Source organism: Phyllobates terribilis, unplaced genomic scaffold (genome assembly GCF_046119375.1).
Source record: "Phyllobates terribilis strain yellow unplaced genomic scaffold, ASM4611937v1 Scaffold_1__5_contigs__length_1240528914, whole genome shotgun sequence".
NCBI classification, from domain to species: Eukaryota; Metazoa; Chordata; class Amphibia; order Anura; family Dendrobatidae; genus Phyllobates; species Phyllobates terribilis.
Window position 1 is genome coordinate 363,712,780 of NW_027362761.1, and position 19,525 is coordinate 363,732,304.

General features: G+C 43.9%; 1 protein-coding gene across 3 annotated transcripts in view; it reads right to left on the reverse strand.

The window, feature by feature from the left end:
* The window catches only part of ACAD10 (acyl-CoA dehydrogenase family member 10), an 85,155-nt gene that overhangs the window by 65,415 nt on the left and 215 nt on the right, over positions 1 to 19,525 (reverse strand). The window contains exons 2-11 of one of the 3 annotated variants that reach the window (XM_073676321.1): positions 17,315 to 17,504; positions 13,310 to 13,458; positions 6,984 to 7,178; positions 6,644 to 6,802; positions 4,041 to 4,200; positions 3,761 to 3,902; positions 3,419 to 3,487; positions 2,734 to 2,915; positions 712 to 862; positions 441 to 586 (exon numbers count right to left, since the gene is read on the reverse strand). In XM_073676321.1, coding sequence (XP_073532422.1) covers positions 441 to 586; positions 712 to 862; positions 2,734 to 2,915; positions 3,419 to 3,487; positions 3,761 to 3,902; positions 4,041 to 4,200; positions 6,644 to 6,802; positions 6,984 to 7,178; positions 13,310 to 13,458; positions 17,315 to 17,498 — 1,537 coding nt within the window. In that variant the 5' untranslated portion in view covers positions 17,499 to 17,504. The remainder of the gene's footprint in view (positions 1 to 440; positions 587 to 711; positions 863 to 2,733; positions 2,916 to 3,418; positions 3,488 to 3,760; positions 3,903 to 4,040; positions 4,201 to 6,643; positions 6,803 to 6,983; positions 7,179 to 13,309; positions 13,459 to 17,314; positions 17,505 to 19,525) is intronic. The other 2 variants (XM_073676322.1, XM_073676323.1) reach the window with 2 other exon arrangements.

The following is a 19,525-nucleotide window of genomic DNA, read 5'->3' on the forward strand; positions in this document are numbered from 1 at the left end:
GGGAGCCACCTGCTCTCTTACAAGGTCATCCCCAGAGTAGCACCTGGTCCCTCCCTGGTCACGGGGTCGTTAGCCGCCGTACGACCAGGGTCGGGCTGAGTTGATACTTAGTTACGCCCCTCTGGGTCCCTCCTTGCACCGCGGCACAGAGGTTCCACCACCCGGATCCGTAACAATCACTCTTGATAGTGATCTGCATATAGAGTGATACTGGGAGGAAACAAATCATGTCCTCCCAGCATCCCACACTATAACTGGAGGAATATGAAGTCATTGCAACATCATAGTTTTCCCATGGCAAAAAAGAGTGTTAGAATTAGCAATTAGGAAGAAATACAACATATTACACAGAAGTAAAAAAACTAAAAAAAACAAACAAAAAAAAAAAAACCCCAAAACAATAAAAACATGATGATGATATATGTGGAATCCATACTTACCTTTCTGAATAGGGAGGTCTGGTGGCAAATAATAAAGCAAACAATTGTAAGCAAGATCTGACAAGGGATCCCCCAGAGTAGACAGCTCCCAATCCAGAACACCAAGAACTTCCACCTTCTCCGGATGGAATATTAAGTTATCCAATCTAGAGTAATCAAAAATATATAATAACAAATCTAGCAGAAACGTATAAGAGAATACAGCGGTTAGTTGTTACAAAGATGGAATTATCCAATTAAAGTTATTATTCCCATTCATTTTAAGCATTACCTAAAATCTCCATGTACAACAGTGGTGATCTGGTTGGGCGGGAGATGATGTGGGAGCCATTCAATAAGTCTTTCCATAGATGGGATTGTATGGGTCTCACTAGATCTATACTGCTTGGTCCAGATCTGGACTTGCCGTTGAACATATGCACCTTTGCAAAAGCAAACAAGAGATTTCAGATAGTAAATCAATAAAAAAAAGAATGTCTCATCAGAAATTCTTCCTACACAAGAGAGGTAAATACTGTCCATCCATCTGACACATCAGAATTCCTCCCATCAGCTGGAATCACACATTAGTGGGGTCCATCAGGCGCAGCTGACAAGTAATGGGTCCACTACTACCGTTAATTTTATGGTTCTGCTCCTATCACGGAGGACAACAATAAAATTCGATAATGACCAGAGGCTTCGTTGCACAGATATAACACAATGAGGTCATGGTAATATCATTACCGTAACAAATGTCTCTAATTGTCTTTTTTTAAACATTTCAAGAATTCAGATTTTTTATTTCAGAAGCATATTAATTTACACTACATAAATATGCCAAAAATTAAAGCTTGCAGTTTCACAAACTTCTAAAACCTTCACAAAATAATTTAAAATAAGATTTCAGTTTATTTGGTTTCTCTGTTTGCAATGACATTGAACGCATTATTGTAAAGCAAGCTTGGTGAGAAAAATATAGTAAAAAAAACACCACATAAGCAAGAGTTTTTTGTTGATTTTTTTTTACTGTAATTTAATGTCAAATGTCTAGGTGAAATTATATTACAACCTGTGCATGTAAAATAGACTATAGCATTCCTTAAATGTAGGGACCTATATTAGTAAGCTCTGGAGACCTCTTTTGGTTCCCAGGCAGGCAGGATAAAGCATTTAGCCAAAGCAACTGCAATGTCATGACAATTAAAGATCATTCCCTTTGACAGCTCCATGATCTGCATTAATTGCACTGCAGATTTAGTTAAATTGTCAGTTTTAGAGTATTTGCTGTTACCATTAGTTTTGGAGAGAGGTTGTCAATCACAGTCATACTCCATAAGATGATCACAATGGCACAGCCCCTCCTTTGGCATCCATGTAGTGATGATGCAAGAAGTGTTTAAAGGCTACCTGTCAGCACGTTTTACAAATAGAAGTACTGATATCGTAATATAGATGCTTTTCCCCCAATAAAATTGATAAGTGAGATCAGTTGTACCAATTATGAGAAATCTAATGTAGAAGCCATATGCAGGGTGTGTCAATACACGTTGAAAAAAACGTGCAAGTGCATTGAATAGCCCCAACGCACTAGATTTCTCATGAAATAATTTTTATTGGGGGACAAATGCCTATACAGCCATATTTCTTCCATAGGTAAAGTGTGCTGACAGGTTCTCTTTAAATTATTCCAGGGGCTATCGTAATCACAACTCTATTAGCAGCTGAGTTCACTCAAACAGCTTGTGATTCCCTGTTCGGGTAAAGCATTTAACTTATTTTAGCTATATCCTCTATCCATCTATCAACATATAAAGCATTCAGTCTTCTCCTACTCTGCCCCATACAGAATTAGGTTTTCAGCCTGCACTGGGAATAGAGCTATTAAGCTAATAGCTAACATAAACTAAGAGTGTTTTAAGTTGATCTCTATATACATGCTCCACATTTTAGTAGGTAGTTGATTAATAGAAGAAATAGAATAGGGCAAATTGTCCATGTGTTAGAAGCCATGATCTGGGTTAACAGCTATAAATCAGCAGGTCCTCAATGTATTTTAAAGACTTTCTGTCCAATAATTCAGGCCCTTCATATTCAGCTTTAATTCTTTTGGGATATGTAACGCCACAATTATTCAGAAGCAGTGATTCTCACAAACCTTGCCCGGTGGTGCAGGCACAGATGAGGAATACAGAGACTTACCTGCATTTTTCTCTTCTTCGTGCTTTGTAAAACACTAAGAATCATAATCTAATCCACAGCTCAAGTTTCTCACAGGCTTTAATAAGTACACAGATTACAATGAGTTAATTACCTTGTTTGCCATAATCCTCCAGCTGAGCTGCCTTGATATCTACGCTGTGAATCTTGCACAATACTTTGTTCATTTCAGAGTATATATCATGACGCTTTTTAGCATCCATTCCTGGGAGTGCAGGATCCTTAAAGATACGTCCAGTGAGGCACTCCATCAGGTAGAAAGGAGTTCCAATAATTCTGCCAACAAAATAAATCACTTAAGTCTGATGCAAACATGTCACAACTAAATAATTCTTAAAGGGGTTATCCATGACTAATTTTTTTTTTCTTTACTAAGGGCCTAGCAACTACCTGTCTGTTGTGCCAATCTATGCTGGCACAGAGCGGTCAGACTGCTTCTGTCTGCAATTCAGCGGCTTCTGCTTACGTCATGTCGACAGAGCCACGACTTCTCTTCCACTCTGCTCTGCCTGCCTAACTGCGGGGAGCTGGCTGTCAATCAGCATGACATCGCCAGTCACGCCCAGTCGACAGAGCGGTCCGAAAGAAGAAGAGCTGCTCTGTTTATTTCAATTAAGCCAATCGCTGGCAGGAGCGGTTGGTGATAGCTCAGGTAGAACAGGCAGGTAGTTGCCTTTGTTAGCCACTACCTGCCCTTTTTTTTTTTTTTTTCTACGGGCCTAAATTCTAATAGGCCTGGACAACTCATTTAATACGTATTGTAAGTGAGATTTACTCACGCAGAATCTTCGCAGAGGGTGAACACCTTTGGTACAGGAACACCTGCTTCTCCGAGAGCCTTCAAGATCCTATAACCAAATAATCATCATCATCAGGATTACAGAAATCAACCATTACCAATTCTACAAAGAAAACTGAGCTTGGAGACATATTCTAACGTATGTCAGCAGAATTTATTACGTTGCATTTCCAACACCAAATAGTCACGACTACTGATAATTGTGGAGCAGAAAGCAGCCAGAAGGAAGTTGATTTCCCTCCACTGGCGATTTTCGGAATTACTTCAACTTGGAAAATTGGAGGCAGATCATTGTATAAGTCAAGTAAAAGACTATACTTGCCTATATTCCCTCTCCACAGCATGAGCGGCCGGCAGTAATTTCCCTGGAGGTTTTTTACGCAGCACAAGTTCTCTTCCATTAAAGCGAACATAATAAGTTGGGTTGGATTGTCCATGACTGAACTGTCGCACAAAGAGAGCCCCTGTAATACATCCCAAATATTTCCCCATGAAAAGAATGTTTACATCGGAGCAGGCACCTTCATACGTCGTATGGATGTCACCGGGGGGGGGGGGGGGGGTCGCTCTTATTTCTGGATATTGCTTGTAAAAACACAAACCTGATAATTTCTCTCCAAAGATATTTTCTAGATACTTTGCCAAGGAATCTCTTGGAATATCCATAGTTGGTCTCACAGAACGAGTGTTTGGAACAAAGTCTTTTAAAGGGAACCCCAACATATTTTCTAAATCTCTAAGTGCATCTTTCGCATTATTCACCTGTTTAAAATTATATTGTCAAAAAAAAAAAAAAAGGTCATCAACAGAACAGACAAATAGATCTACTTTAAAGGGTAATTGTTGATTTCATTTTTACTGTGTAAATTAACAGCACATGTGAAAACAAATAACCTTGTAATCTATTGTATCAGAGACATCTGCTTCTTTCTCCACCAAGACTGATCTTTCATGCTCAAAATTCTTAATTCATGGGTAAAATCTGTATTCAGTGAAGACAGATTATTACATTAACGAGATAGAATCTTTTCAGTAATAACGGTCATATTCTTTATAGCAATAAGGGGGAGGAGCTAGAAACAAAGCCCCTCCCTCCTTACATCCACATAGAATCTTATCAGTAGCAGCTGCCATCTCCTATCTCAATAATGTAATCCGTCTTCAGTGAATACAGAATTTACCTATGCATTGAGAATTTTGAAAATGAATGATCAGTTCTGGTGACGCAAAAAGCAGATTTCTCTTTACATTACAGAGTTTTTTATTTTCATTTGCACTATTGATTTATGAAATAAAAAATTATAACAATGGTTACGCTTTATGTGATAAATTGCATTATCTACTGATAGAAGACATTGTTTTACTAATTGTTTGAAAGAGAAATAAGTGGGATAAGGCTTATAACCAACAGGAATATATACAAAGTAACATGGTCTTAGACCACTAAATCCAAAGTATGCAATGTACAGTCTAAGCTATTTTTTTATCCAATGGTATAAAGAAAAAAAACACAATAAGTATTATTTCTAATCTAAAATTAGTATCAGACTAGGAGATGACAGATACCCATCATTTAAGGAAAAAAATATGTCTTGGAGAAAACAGGACATGGAGATTCCAACCTAGAAGCAACAGTGGAAGATGGCTACCAGTCCTGGCCCGGGCAAGATTGTCTGGAATTTAAAAATATCAGAAATGGAGAATATTGTAAACTGAAGCCATTGTAACTTGAAAACCCTGTATTGCTAAAATTTAAGAGACAAGAGGAATTAAAAAAAAAAAATCAATAAATCGGAATATGGCCAAAAGTACGCAAATTGAATACTTGCAGTTACATGACTGCCCGCTCCTGGTGCCGGAGAATCCTCACAAAGCACAGTGCGTATGATGTGAGGATTCTCAATTCTCCATTCGCATAGAGCGACTGCAGACTTGTAGCCTAAGGCCAGGCAACCCCTTTAAAGATACGGCCCCAGAATTGCAAATTTGTGCTGAAGGGAGGGGTTGCCCGTGTCTTGACAAATCTGTGCCAGCTACATTAATTTTGTTATCCTGGTGAATGAATGGCCAGAGATGTTCCAAATTATTAATGGCCAGGCAGTTCTTAATAAATCATATAACCTATGGAGAACTTAGAAGGAGTACATGACCCATAGATAACATTAAAACATACATCGTTTTTAATGTGTATAAATAAAAACTTTCAATATAGCAAAAACATAAAAAGACAGAATAGAGACTAACTAGCATGTAGTGAAGGGTCAGTTCCAAGCCACCACTAGTATAACATAACCCAGCGTCACCACCAATAACTAGGTCCTAATAGAAATCTACAGAGTGTTTATATCTCAGAGGAATATAATCAATGGTCTATGCCTCACCTACATGTAATTAAGTCACATATATAAACAGTTCATCAAGCCTATAATGAAATACAGCCACACGGAATATACACTTTACCTGAGGCCATGGTGACACCCTGTGTGGCAGCGAGAGAGCTGGATCACCCTATATCCTGACGCGCTTCACTGCACCCAGCAGTTTCATCAGGAGGTACCTTATCTTAATAAATCAGGAGCAGGTGACACCAGAACACTTTACACTGGTGTACGACATACAAGAGTTAATAAATTCCCTCTATTGTGTCTGACATTCACCTAAAAATTTATGTAATAAACATGAGGTATTGGTCGATATTTTGGCCAAAATACCCAAGCTCGCAACCCGTGTAAGGGGTCCTCATACTTCCAAGTCCCTACACTAATATTAAAAGCAAGGCCACAAAAAAGGAATTAAAATTCCCCCAAAAATTCAAGATTTAACACAGCAAAAATGGTCAGCAGTGTTTACCTGCCCAGATCACAGAACTAATGCATCAGGATACAGCGAAACCATATAATAAAGATGGTGGCAAACAGGTGCAAAATACTGATGAGACAACCACTCACAACCTACCAATACATAGGGGGGGTCGATTGCTCAGTATTAAAATTGAAAACAAAAAAGGCTTGTATAGGGCAATAGGTAATGTACAGTGTCTGGGCTACAGCCTATTCGTGACACCCATACTATTAGACTTAAGAGCAAGCCATGAGGACAGACACCCTAGATTGTAAATGCCCTTGTGTCTCTATGCTAAGAAATTAGTTTTCAAGTTTTGCCACCAGCCCACCTCCGCCTATGTTCCCCATCTACAGCCACCTACCTTTATTGTATGAAAGCCCAGCTGTGCTGCAGCTTTCAAATTCTGTCCTATGTCGTCAAGAAAGATGGTCTCTGTAGGCTGAACGCCAAGACGTTCCACACACAACTGGTATATCCGAGGGTCTGGCTTACATATACCTTCAATGCAAGACTCGATGATCTAGAAAAATAAAGACATGGGAGTATTAAATGACACCAATTAGAATAATTTAACAACAATAATAATATAAAAATATACATGAAAATATTTTGAAATTCAACCAAAATGATGGTAATTTGTTGAGAATAAGGATGAAGACATGACATTTATCACTGGCTTTCTAGCAGCGATGTCTGCTTACCACATTGAACTGTGAGCGGTCTACTGGTAGAAAACTTTCTCCGCTGTGCACAAAGAAGTTGTTGCTCAGAACTGCTGTTTTCAGCCCTTCAGCTTTAATGCACTGAATGGCCTCGGTCATTTCTGGTAGCTGCTTAGCCATCTCTTTACTGGTGAGGTCACTGAGGAAACTGTCAACTGGAACTGGTTGTCCTGTCTTCAAAAATTCAAAGGTAAAATTCAGATGAGATTAAGAAATGGACTTTAAAGGGAATTAGACAACAGGTTTTTGCTGCCCCATCTGAGAGAAGCAGGATGTAGAGGCAGAGACTCTGATTCCAGTGATGTGTGACTTACTGAGCTGCTTGCGGTCATTTTTTTTTTTAAAATCACTGTCTTATCTGCTGCAGATCTAGAAGTTCTCTGAATCCTCAGCTTATCCCGCCCACATCACTGATTGGCAGCTTTTCGCCTATGCACAGTGTATACAGAAAGGCTGCCAATCAGTGAAGGGGGCATGGTTATTCAAAGCGCATGAATATGGAGAACTACATGGCAGCAGGTTTACTAGTCCTCTAGTGATAATCTCCTGCTGATAAAACAGTAACATAGAAACGTAGGTTGAATAAAGACCTAGGTCCATCAAGTTCAATCTTTCTCCCCCAATTGTACTCCCTACACTAACTTAAGTGATTTTGTCAAAACTAAAGCAAGCAGCCTAGTAAGTGACAACACTGGAATAAGGGTCTCTGTCTCTACATCATGCTGCTCTCAGATTAGATGGCAAAAACCTGGTGACAGATTCCCATTAATAAAGTACATTATAATATGGCCACAGTAGTCCAAACTGACCGTATCCTCCATTAGAATTATAATGGAGCCTGTTGGGTTTCTGTTTTGATAATAGAACCCCCCTGGAAAGCCAAATTGTAAATATGAACATACACTGCTCAAAAAAAGAAAGGGAACACAAACAACAGAATATAACTCCAAGTACCGTATATTCCGGCGTATAAGACGACCTGGTGTATAAGACGACCCCCCTACTTTCCTGTTAAAATATAGAGTTTAGGATATATTCACCGTATAAGACTACCCCTTTTCCAACGCATACCAAACACCGGTAAAAATTAAAAAAAAACAGATTTGAATTTAACATGGTCCTTTTTTAATTTAAATTCTTATGACATGCAGGTATATAGCAGGAAAACTGTCACTCATAAACATATTAAAATAGGGGGGACCCCACGTCATTTTTTGGGGGGGTCCCCCATTCTAATAGCTAGTAAAGGCTAGGTATTCAGCTGGGGGCTGATATTAGTAGCCTGGGAAGCTCCGTGGGTATTACCCCCTTCCCAGACTTCAAACATCTGCCCCAGCCGTCTGTTTAACCTCCGCTAGAGACTATAATGATGGGGGATCCCACGCCAATTTTCTTTTTAAAAAATCCTTTATTTTAACACTAAATGACAATTGAGGGGTTAATAAAGATGCAGTCCCTAAATTATTATTAATTTTGTAATTAATTTTTCCCAAAAATGTTGACGTGGGGCTTCGCCATATTTTTGTGTCCAGCCAGGTACAGCAGGCAGGAACGGGCTGCCCCCAACCACCAGCTGCCTATTTGTACCTGGCCGGACACAACAATATAGGGAAGCCCTTTTTTTTTTATTATTTCATGAAATAATTAAAAAAAAAAGACGTGGGGCTTCGCCCTATTTTTGTGTCCAGCCAGGTACAACTAGGCAGCTGGGGGCTGGAATCTGCAGTGCAGGGAGGCCCAAGCTTTCTGGGCCCCACCCGCTGCAAATTGCAGTCCGCAGCCACCCCAGAAAATGGCGCGTTCATAGAAGCGCCATCTTCTGGCGCTGTACCCAACTCATCCAGGGCCCTGGTGCGGTGGCTCACTGGGTAATAAAGGGGTTAGGGCCAGCTTGGCATTATCAGCTGGCCCTAAGCCTGAAATTCATGGGGTCACGCCAATATTAGACATGACCGCCATGAATTTCTAGTAAAGTAATTAAAAAAAACACAACACCCAGAAAAAAGTCCTTTAATTGAAATAAACACACAATTTTTTAATGTTCTAAATTAAACCATACTTACCATCACGCCCATTCCAGCTGAAGCCAACGATCTCCTGCAATAAAAGTAAAATAATAAAGCAACCTCATCCTTACCTTTCCATGGTTCCCAGGACCGGTCCAGCTCTGCTACATCGAGATGACAGGCTGGACCGCAGCAGAACGCTGCCATCCAGCCTGTCATCCCGCAGACACTGAGAAGCGCAGGCATGCTTGTGCTCCTCAGTGTCTGACTGTGACGGCATCCAGATGAGCCGACAATGAACTCGGCTCACCTCATGCACGTCACTGACAGCGTGGGAAAATTCTCCTGCTCCCCGCATGCGCAGTAGAAGTTTCCCACGCTGTCAGTGACGGACGTCCAGGAGGTGAGCTGAGTTCATTGTCGGCTCATCTGGATGCCGTCACAGTCAGACACTGAGGAGCACAAGCATGCCTGCGCTTCTCAGTGTCTGCGGGATGACAGGCTGGATGGCAGCGTTCTGCTGCGGTCCAGCCTGTCATCTCGATGTAGCAGAGCTGGAGCTGTCCTGGGAACCATGGAAAGGTAAGGATGAGGTTGCTTTATTATTTTACTTTTATTGCAGGAGATCGTTGGCTTCAGCTGGAATGGGCGTGATGGTAAGTATGGTTTAATTTAGAACAATAAAGAATTGTGTGTTTATTTCAATTAAAGGACTTTATTCTGGGTGTTTGTGTTTTCTTTTAACTTTGACTATGGGGTTAGTAATGGGGGTGTCTTATAGACGCCTCTCCATTACTAACCTGGGCTTGATGTCAGCTGGCATTATAAGCTGACATCAACCTCAGCCCTATTACCCCACTGCCACCGCTACAGGGCAGTGGGAAGAGCGAGGCTAAGTGCCAGAATTGGCGCATCCTATGGATGCGCCATTTCTGGGGCGGCTGACGGCTGGTGTTTCTAGCCTGGGAGGGGGCCAATATTCATGGCACCCTTCCTGGGCTACTAATATCAGCCTCCAGCTGTCTGCCTAGCCTTTGCTAGCTATTAAAATAGGGGGGACCCCACGTCATTTTTTTGGGGGGGTCCCCCATTTTAATAGCTAGTAAAGGATAGGTATTCAGCGGGGGGCTGATATTAGTAGCCTGGGAAACTCCGTGGGTATTACCCCCTTCCCAGGCTTCAAACATCTGCCCCAGCTGTCTGCTTAACCTCCGCTAGAGACTAAAATTAAGGGGAACCCCACGCCAATTTTTTTTTAAATAAATCCGTTATTTTAACACTAGATGACAAGTACAGTAACCAGCACTGTCACAGTACTTCATATATATGTGACTGACATGTTTCTATCTATCTAATCTATGTGTGAAGCTCTATTCTGTCTGTTATAAATTGTCGGGTACCGCTGCTGAATTGCCGGCCGGCTTTTTTAAAGAGACAGTGCATGGAAACACTAATATTTGTTTTAATAAATCCTTTACACTAAATGACAAGTACAGTAAGCAACACTGTCACTGTACTTCATATATATGTGACTGACATGTTTCTATCTATCTAATCTATGTGTGATTTTCTATTCTTTCTATTCTAAATTGTCGGGTGCCGGCTTATGCCGCTGCTGAATTGCCGGCTTTTCATATATTGTCACAGAAGCGATGCGAACTTCCCTGCTCCGGACACAGCGCAGCGCTTCTGTGACAAGTGAAAGCTGTCGGCACAGAAGCCCTGCGCTGTGTCCGGAGCTGGGAATACGCAGCGATGTGTCAGTTTCAGCACAGAAGCGCTGACTGTCTGGACCTACCGCCGCCGTATTTTAACTCCCTCCACCTTATATTAACTCCGACATGGCAGGGATACGGCCACGGCAGCTTATTAACACCCCTAGAGTATCCCCGCATGTCAATTTCTGAAAGTTCAAAAGCATTACCGGCGTATAAGACGACCCCAGACTAGACAGAAGATTTTTCAGTCTTCAAAAGTCGTCTTATACGCCGGAATATACGGTAAATCAAACTTCTGTGAGATTAAACTGTCTACTTAGGAAGCAACACTGATTGACAATCAATTTCACATGCTGTTGTGCAAATGGAATAGACAATAGATGGAAATTATTGGCAATTATCAAGACACCCTCAATAAAGGAGTGGTTCTGCTGGTGGGGACCACAGACCACATCTCAGTACCAATGCTTTCTGGCTGATGTTTTGGTCACTTTTGAATGTTGGTTGTGCTTTCACACTGGTGGTAGCATGAGACAGACTCTACAACCCACAGAAGTTGCTCAGGTAGTGCAGCTCATCCAGGATGGCACATCAATGCGAGCTGTGGCAAGAAGGTTTGCTGTGTCTGTCAGCATAGTGTCCAGAGGCTGGAGGCGCTACCAGGAGACAGGCCAGTACACCAGGAGACGTGGAGGGGGCCATAGGAGGGCAACAACCCAGCAGCAGGACCGCTACCTCCGCCTTTGTGCAAGGAGGAACAGGAGTTGCACTGCCAGAGCCCTGCAAAATGATCTCCAGCAGGCCACAAATGTGCATGTGTCTGCACAAATGGTTAGAAACCGACTCCATGAGGGTGGTATGAGGGCCCGACGTCCACAGATGGGGGCTGTGCTCACAGCCCAACACCGTGCAGGACGCTTGGCATTTGCCACAGAACACCAGGATTGGCAAAGTCTCCACTGGCGCTCTGTGCTCTTCACAGATGAAAGCAGGTTCACACTGAGCACATGTGACAGAGTCTGGAGACGCCATGGAGAGCGATCTGCTGCCTGCAACATCCTTCAGCATGACCGGTTTGGCAGTGGGTCAGTAATTGTGTGGGGTGGCATTTCTTTGGAGGGCCACACAGCCCTCCATGTGCTCGCCAGAGGTAGCCTGACTGCCATTAGGTACCGAGATGAGATCCTCAGACCCCTTGTGAGACCATATGCTGGTGCGGTTGGCTCTGGGTTCCTCCTAATGTGGGACAATGCCAGACCTCATGTGGCTGGAGTGTGTCAGCAGTTCCTGCAAGATGAAGGCATTGAAGCTATGGACTCACCCGCCTGTACCCCAGACCCGAATCCGATTGAGCACATCTGGGACATCATGTCTCGCGCCATCCACCAACGTCACGTTGCACCACAGACTGTCCAGGAGTTGGCGGATGCTTTAGTCCAGGTCTGGGAGGAGATCCCACAGGAGACCATCCGCAACCTCATCCGGAGCATGCCCAGGCGTTGTGGGGAGGTCATACAGGCACGTGGAGGCTACACACAATACTAAGCCTCATTTTGACTTGTTTTAAGGACATTACATCAAAGTTGGATCAGCCTGTAGTGTGTTTTTCCACTTTAATTTTGGGGTTGACTCCAAATCCAGGCCTCCATTGGTTAATAAATTTGATTTCCATTGATGTTTTTTGTGATTTTGTTGTCGGCACATTCAGCTTTGTACAGAACAAAGTATTCAATGAGAATACTTCATCATTCAGATCTAGGATGTGTTATTTGAGTGCTCCCTTTATTGTTTTGAGCAGTGTAGCTTTACTTAATCTTGTAAAGGGTTAAATTCTGATTACGCCACTTATACCATTCCTCAAGCATAGATTTATTAACCCCTTACCAACAGGCAATTTTCCATTTTTGTGCATTCATTTTTTTCCTCCCATTCTTCCAAGAGACATAACTTTTTTTTTAATTTTTAGTCGACATAGCCATATGAAGGCTCATTATTTTTCTGGACAAGATATACTTTCAAGTGACATTATCCATTTTGCTAAGAGACTGATTTAGAAAAAAAATTACAAATGCAGCAAAATTGCGAAAAACCCTCTGCAATTCCACAATTTTAGGGGGCAAACTGTTTGACGCAGTTCATTATACAGTAAAAGTAACCTAGACGTATAATTCTCTGTCAGTATGATTACGGCGATACCAAACAACTTTTTTTTTATATTAGTATTATTTAAGTGGTGGGGAAAAAAAAACAAACAAAAAAAAAAAACGGAAGTTTTGCTTGTGTCCCCAATTTCTGAGACTCAAAGTTTTCTGCAGCGATCCACCAAACTTCAGAGCAGGGCCTACTAGTGTTATAGAAATACAGGCACTGTTCATGTTCGCCCACCGCTGTTAGCCTGCAGAAGTGGCTGGTTACCTGGGCAACAAACAGTAAGCAATCACATTAAAAATTCCCCCGTTCTTAATAAAAAGTAAATTGCAGTTACTTTTTTCCACAAGCACATTGCAATTTTAACTGTTAATGTACAGAATAATAACCCTTTAATTGGGTATGAGAAAACAGAGGCAAGTATAAAACTCACAATATTTGAGCACTGGTTTCCAAATTCTTGTAGAAAGCCCTGTGCAGACAACTCTCCCCTCATGTACTTCATCCATGCCCCCCCAGCTCCACCAGTCAAAATGGCTTCTCTTATAGTGCCAGGCGGCACATTGTTCCGGATTTCCCAATCTGAATAGAGAAGAAAAAAAACATTTGTTCCAGATATTTAGAAAACATTGCTTTTGTATGCGGGAAACAAGTGACAACCATTAGACGCAAGTGTGCAGAAGCAGAACTTTTTCTTCAAGGAGTTTTTGGGTTAAAATCACATAGCATGATTTTAGTAGAATTGTCACTGACCAGGAGTGACCCTGTAGAAATGTAAAATACCTTAATGCCATATAGTTCATACACAGTGGTAATAGTACAAGATCACCTAGAAAAATTCATCTGAAGCATGTTTCGCATTAAGCTTTGTCAGGGGACTGTACTCAGTTCGTCATGGCCACCGGAACATCAGGTGTGTTTTTTCTACATTACCATGTGCTATTCCCACTGTGTACACACTTGATCTCCTCCCTTTCATTATTCTGTTACTATACTCAGTATATTTTCTTATATATTCTAAACTCTGGGCTTTTGAACATCGTTTAGTGCTCATCTCTAATGGAGAGACTGTATTTGTTTAGAATTGCCCTTATTTTGCCAAATGTTATGGACCATACTCATGGTACCTCATGGCTGCCCGATCTGCATTACTTTACATCAGTGGTCCCCAACCTTTTTTGCACCAGGGACCGGCTTGAAGCAAGATCATTTTTCCATGGCCCAGCAAGGAGGGGGTGGGGTGGGCGGGGCTTTGGTCATATGGGGGCAGGGTAATGGAGGGATTTGGAGTTTAGTGCATACTTATCATATAGTGTAGACCAGGTCCCCGCCAGGAGCCCCACATAATGTGCTGTGCCAGGAGCCGCATCACTGAGGCCCCATCACGCCCTGCAGCAGGACAGGGCAGCTGTCCTGACAGCTGCTGTTCAGCTGCATTTACTTCATCCCAGGGGCGGACACAGACTGTAGTGGGCCCCTGTGCAAGAAATTTTTGGGGGCCCCCCCCGCCCTTCATAAGGCAACAAAGTTATGTAAACATAACCCCCCCCATGTGCATCTCTCACCCCCCCATGTGCAGCTCACCCCCCGTGCATCTCTCATCCACCCCCCTTGCATCTCTCATCCCCCTCCGTGCATCTCTCATCCACCCCCCGTGCATCTCTCATCCACCCCCCGTGCATCTCTCACCCCTCCCCCCGTGCATCTCTCACCCCTCCCCCCGTGCATCTCTCACCCCTCCCCCCGTGCATCTCTCACCCCTCCCCCCGTGCATCTCTCACCCCTCCCCCGTGCATCTCTCACCCCTCCCCCCGTGCATCTCTCACCCCTCCCCCCGTGCATCTCTCACCCCTCCCCCCGTGCATCTCTCACCCCTCCCCCCGTGCATCTCTCACCCACCCCGTGCATCTCTCACCCCCCCGTGCATCTCTCACCCCCCCCGTGCATCTCTCACCCCCCCCGTGCATCTCTCACCCCCCCGTGTATCTCTCACCCCCCCCGTGCATCTCTCACCCACCCCGTGCATCTTGCATCTCTCACCCCCCCGTGCATCTCTCACCCCCCCGTGCATCTTGCATCTCTCACCCCCCCGTGCATCTCTCACCCCCCCCCGTGCATCTCTCACCCCCCTCGTGCATCTCTCACCCCTCCCCCCGTGCATCTCTCACCCCTCCCCCCGTGCATCTCTCACCCCTCCCCCCGTGCATCTCTCACCCCCCCGTGCATCTCTCACCCCCCCCGTGCATCTCTCACCCCCCCCGTGCATCTCTCACCCCCCCCGTGCATCTCTCACCCCCCCGTGCATCTCTCACCCACCCCTGCATCTCTCACCCACCCGTGCATCTCTCACCCACCCGTGCATCTCTCACCCCCCCCCGTGCATCTCTCACCCCCCGTGCATCTCTCATCCCCCCCCGTGCATCTCTCATCCCCCCCGTGCATCTCTCATCTCTCCCCTCCCCCCCATGTGCATCTCTCATCTCTCCCCTCCCCCCATGTGCATCTCTCATCTCTCCCCTCCCCCCATGTGCATCTCTCATCTCTCCCCTCCCCCCATGTGCATCTCTCATTCCCCCCACACCTAGTTAATTGTATTTAAAAAAAAAATAAAACTTGTTATACTTAACCCCATGCGATCCCTGCAGAATCCTGGCGCTCGTCCAAATCGCTGACATCTCTGTGGCGCCGTCACATGACCGGAAGTCAGAGGAATTATGAGATGTCCTGGACCCAGGGGCCCCATGAGGAGAGAGACGCACAAGAGGGGGGCTCCGATGGGGCTCCTACCGGCCGGGCCCCATACTGGAGTCAGGGCAGTCATGCCCTGATGGCGGCCCTGCTGGAGGCTGGAGGGGCCCCCTCTCTCCGTTCAATGAACCGGCTGCACGGGCGGTAGTTCCACCCCTGCTTCATGACCTGTGGTGACATCACAGTTATGTACCTTGATGTCATCACAGGTCCTCTACAGGTCTACCCTGCAGGAGTCTAGAACAGCGGGCAGCATCCACCCCACACAGTGTGCTCTGAGCCACCGCAGACCAGTGCACACTGTCAATGTTTAGTGATTGTCTGTGGCGGTGCCGCGGACCGGCTGAAAAACCCGCGGACCGGCGGTTGGGGACCTCTGCTTTACATATCATTGTTACTATTTTTACTAATAATCTTAGAATAATAATCTTTATTTTTATATAGCGCTAACATATTCCGCAGCGCTTTACATACACTATTGTCGCTGTCCCCATCGGGGCTCACAATCTAGATTCCCTATCAGTATGTCTTTGGAGTGTGGGAGGAAACCAGAGAACCCGGAGGAAACCCACGCAAACACGGGGAAAACGTACAAACTCCTTGCAGATGTTGTCCTTGGTGGGATTTGAACCCAGGACCCCAGCGTGCAAGGCTGCAGTGCTAACCACTGCGCCACCGTGCCGCCCGTACTACATTATTAGCTGATTCTGTGTCTGGCATTTTATGTTGTTATACTCTTTTTTTTTTTTTTTTTTTTTTTTTTTTTTTTAAGTCATGCATCAATAATATGTGCTTTTTTTTATATTCTACACATTTCTTGCATAGTATTTGATATTTTTGCGCATATGGAATTCTATACGTCAATATACCGTATTTTTGGGACTAAAAAGATACACCGGACCATAAGATGCTCCCCAAATTTTAAGGTGGAAAATAGGAAAAAAATATTTTTTTTTATAAGATTAGGATCAGTCTTATAGTCGGAATAGGTATCTTACTTGGGGGAGCGGTGGAGCGGGGGTCACAGGAGGCAGGGTCCTTCGGGAAGCCGGCAGAAGTGAAGGAATGCTGCGGACCCTGGGTGCGAGAAGGCGGTGCTCCGGCAGCAGGGAGTTGTGGTGGTGTTGGAACAGGCCCTCCGTTTTGCCCCTCAGGAACCCGGCGGCGGCGGCAGAAGAGGTGAGATGGTGCGGGGCCGTTGTCTGGCTGTCGGCGGTGAGGCAGAGTGGTGTGCGCTGCTTTTCTGGTGGACGCGGCCATCTTCCTGAAGCCGTGGGTCTCAGGGAAATGGCGGCTGAGCTCCCAGTCTGCACATGCGCCGGCTCAGGCGGCCATTTTCCTGTAGATCACGGTTTCAGGAAGATGGCCACAGCCACCGGAAAAGCAGCGCACACCACTCTGCCTCACTGCCGACAGCCAGACACCGGCCCCGCAGCATCTCACCTCTTCTGCTGCCGCAGCAGGGTTCCTGGGGGAGGGAATGGAGGGCCTGCTTCATGCAATTCCCCGGTAAGCTACGTTCGGACCATAAGACGAACCCTCCATTTTCCTCCCAAATTTGGGGGGGGATGCGTCTTATGGTCTGAAAAATATGGTAGGTTTTGATTACCTTTAAAAATGTACCCAAGATCTCACATGTACAATACAGACATAATAACATTTATCATCTCTTCGTACCATGCGTTCCTACCTTTAGCCAATCTGTAGGGTGATGGAAGTAGGACTCCTCCCATATCAAAAACTACTGCCTTGTATCCACATGCAGCATGATGGCCCCATCTTACTGAGTTCCACTGAAATAAGCGTAGTTTCCAAACTGAAGAAACTTTGGAAGGGTTGAAATGTGAAGGTTGTAAAACTCTGGTAATAAGCATAGTTACCTACAAATAAGAAGTAATGTTATAGTGCGACAGTTATACGGTAAGGCCACGTTCACACATTCAGTGTCTGGTCTGTATTTTACTTCAGTATTTGTAAGCCAACACACACACACACAAACACATACTGTGGGACAGGCTGTCCTGAATTAAGTGCGCTCAGTGTGTAGTGAGTGGGACTGTAACTGCTCCCTGTACTGCCCCAATGACTGGAAGGGAGCGATGCAGGAAAGCTGTAACTTAAAGGGGTATGCTCATCTCCAAGATCCTATACGAATATGTAGAATGTGAAATAATGATAATATTAGCAAATACCTCCAATTAGAAATGTAGTATAGTGTTTCTGATTCTTTATGTCTCTTTCCTCATGTGCAGGCATTGCAGGACCTTATGTTACGACCACTAGCAACTAGCTGTCACTATATCAGTGGTAGTAACCATGTATACCTAAGGTCCTGCAATGCCTGCACATGAGGACAGAGACAATCAGAAAAACTATACTACATTTCTAATTGGAGGCATTTGCTAATATTATTACTACACCTAATACATATTGGGATAGGATCTTGGAGATGGGAATACTCTTTCATTTTCCACCTGCTGCTCCAGTCATCCAGCTAAACAGGATTTATATACAGATTTCAAAGACTGACCGTCACTTCCAAATAGAGAGCAGGTGCATGCTAAGAGTAGCCATCTCCATATATAACAAATAAAGCTGCACACATAGCATGCAAACATATATGAAATTGGAATTGCATTACTGCTCTAAAAAAATAGGAAAAAACAGATACTTAGCGCATGAATTGACCAATTCATTTGTGCCTAGCAGCCAACGACAAGGCGATCCTCTTTGCTGGGATGACCTATCCTAAGGATTGGCCATCAATGATAAAGTGTGGGAAAACCTCTTTAAGATTTCATTTGGATATGTTTTCCCTCAAGCGCGTCAATTCTTTCATTTCTGTATTTTTCCACATCGAGATCAATAAGGCTGAGCTACAAAAAAATGCATCAGAAACACACCACGATCGCAACGTGTGGACACATTCCTGGGTGTTTTCCTGGTATTTGTCTAGTTTTCTTGCAGGGAAAAAAACATGCAGCAAAAGTGCTGCATGTAAAGATACCATAAGGCCATGTTCCCATGGGTGGAAATGCTGCTTTTTTTCTGCGTGTTTTTCACAGAGGTCTGCAGCAAAATATACAATATCAATTCTTACTGTTTATTGCAGGGTTTTTTGTGTGTTTTATTTGGATGTGTTTTCCAGTTCAGTGTAGTTGGGCAGCATGGTGGCTCAGTAGTTAGCACTGCAGCCTTGCAGCACTGGGATCAAATCCCACCAAGGACAACATTAGCAAGGAGTTAGTATGTTCTCCCCGTGTTTGTGTGGATTTCCTCCTCCAGGTTCCCCAGTTTCCTCCCACACTACAAAGACATACTGATAGGAAATGTAGATTGTGAGCCCCAATGGGGACAGTGATGATGTCAGTAAAGTGCTGTGGAATCATTGGTGCTATATAAGCAAGTGTAATAAATGCAATTTTAGATCTTTACACAAAATTTTCAGACTCTTGTGCCAAATTAATCAGAATGGGGCACACGGTTCATTAATTTTTCGCAAAGTCCAAAAATGATTATTTTTCTTTTACCATTTTTGCGACTTTTTAGCATAAAAATCTGCACCCTTTGCAAAAAAGAAACAAAACAAAACTGGTGTACATGGAATCACTCCAAGGCGGCTCAAAAGCTGAAACCACCAAAAATCCAGACAAACAGGTGTAAATGCAATAATTAATCTGGTTCTTAGTTCTGCAGCATTAAAATCTGACATTTTGCCTCTATTATAAAATGCTATGACTTTTCTGAGCTTAAGGGAAAAAAAAGGATGGAAAAACAGCAGCAAGAAACTGCTATGTGTAAACAAGCCCTTAAAGTTATATTAATGCCAAGGGTTTCTTTACAGAACATGATGAGTAAATGGGAGGCAGCCTGGTAGAGGGCGAGAGGGGGACCCTGCACA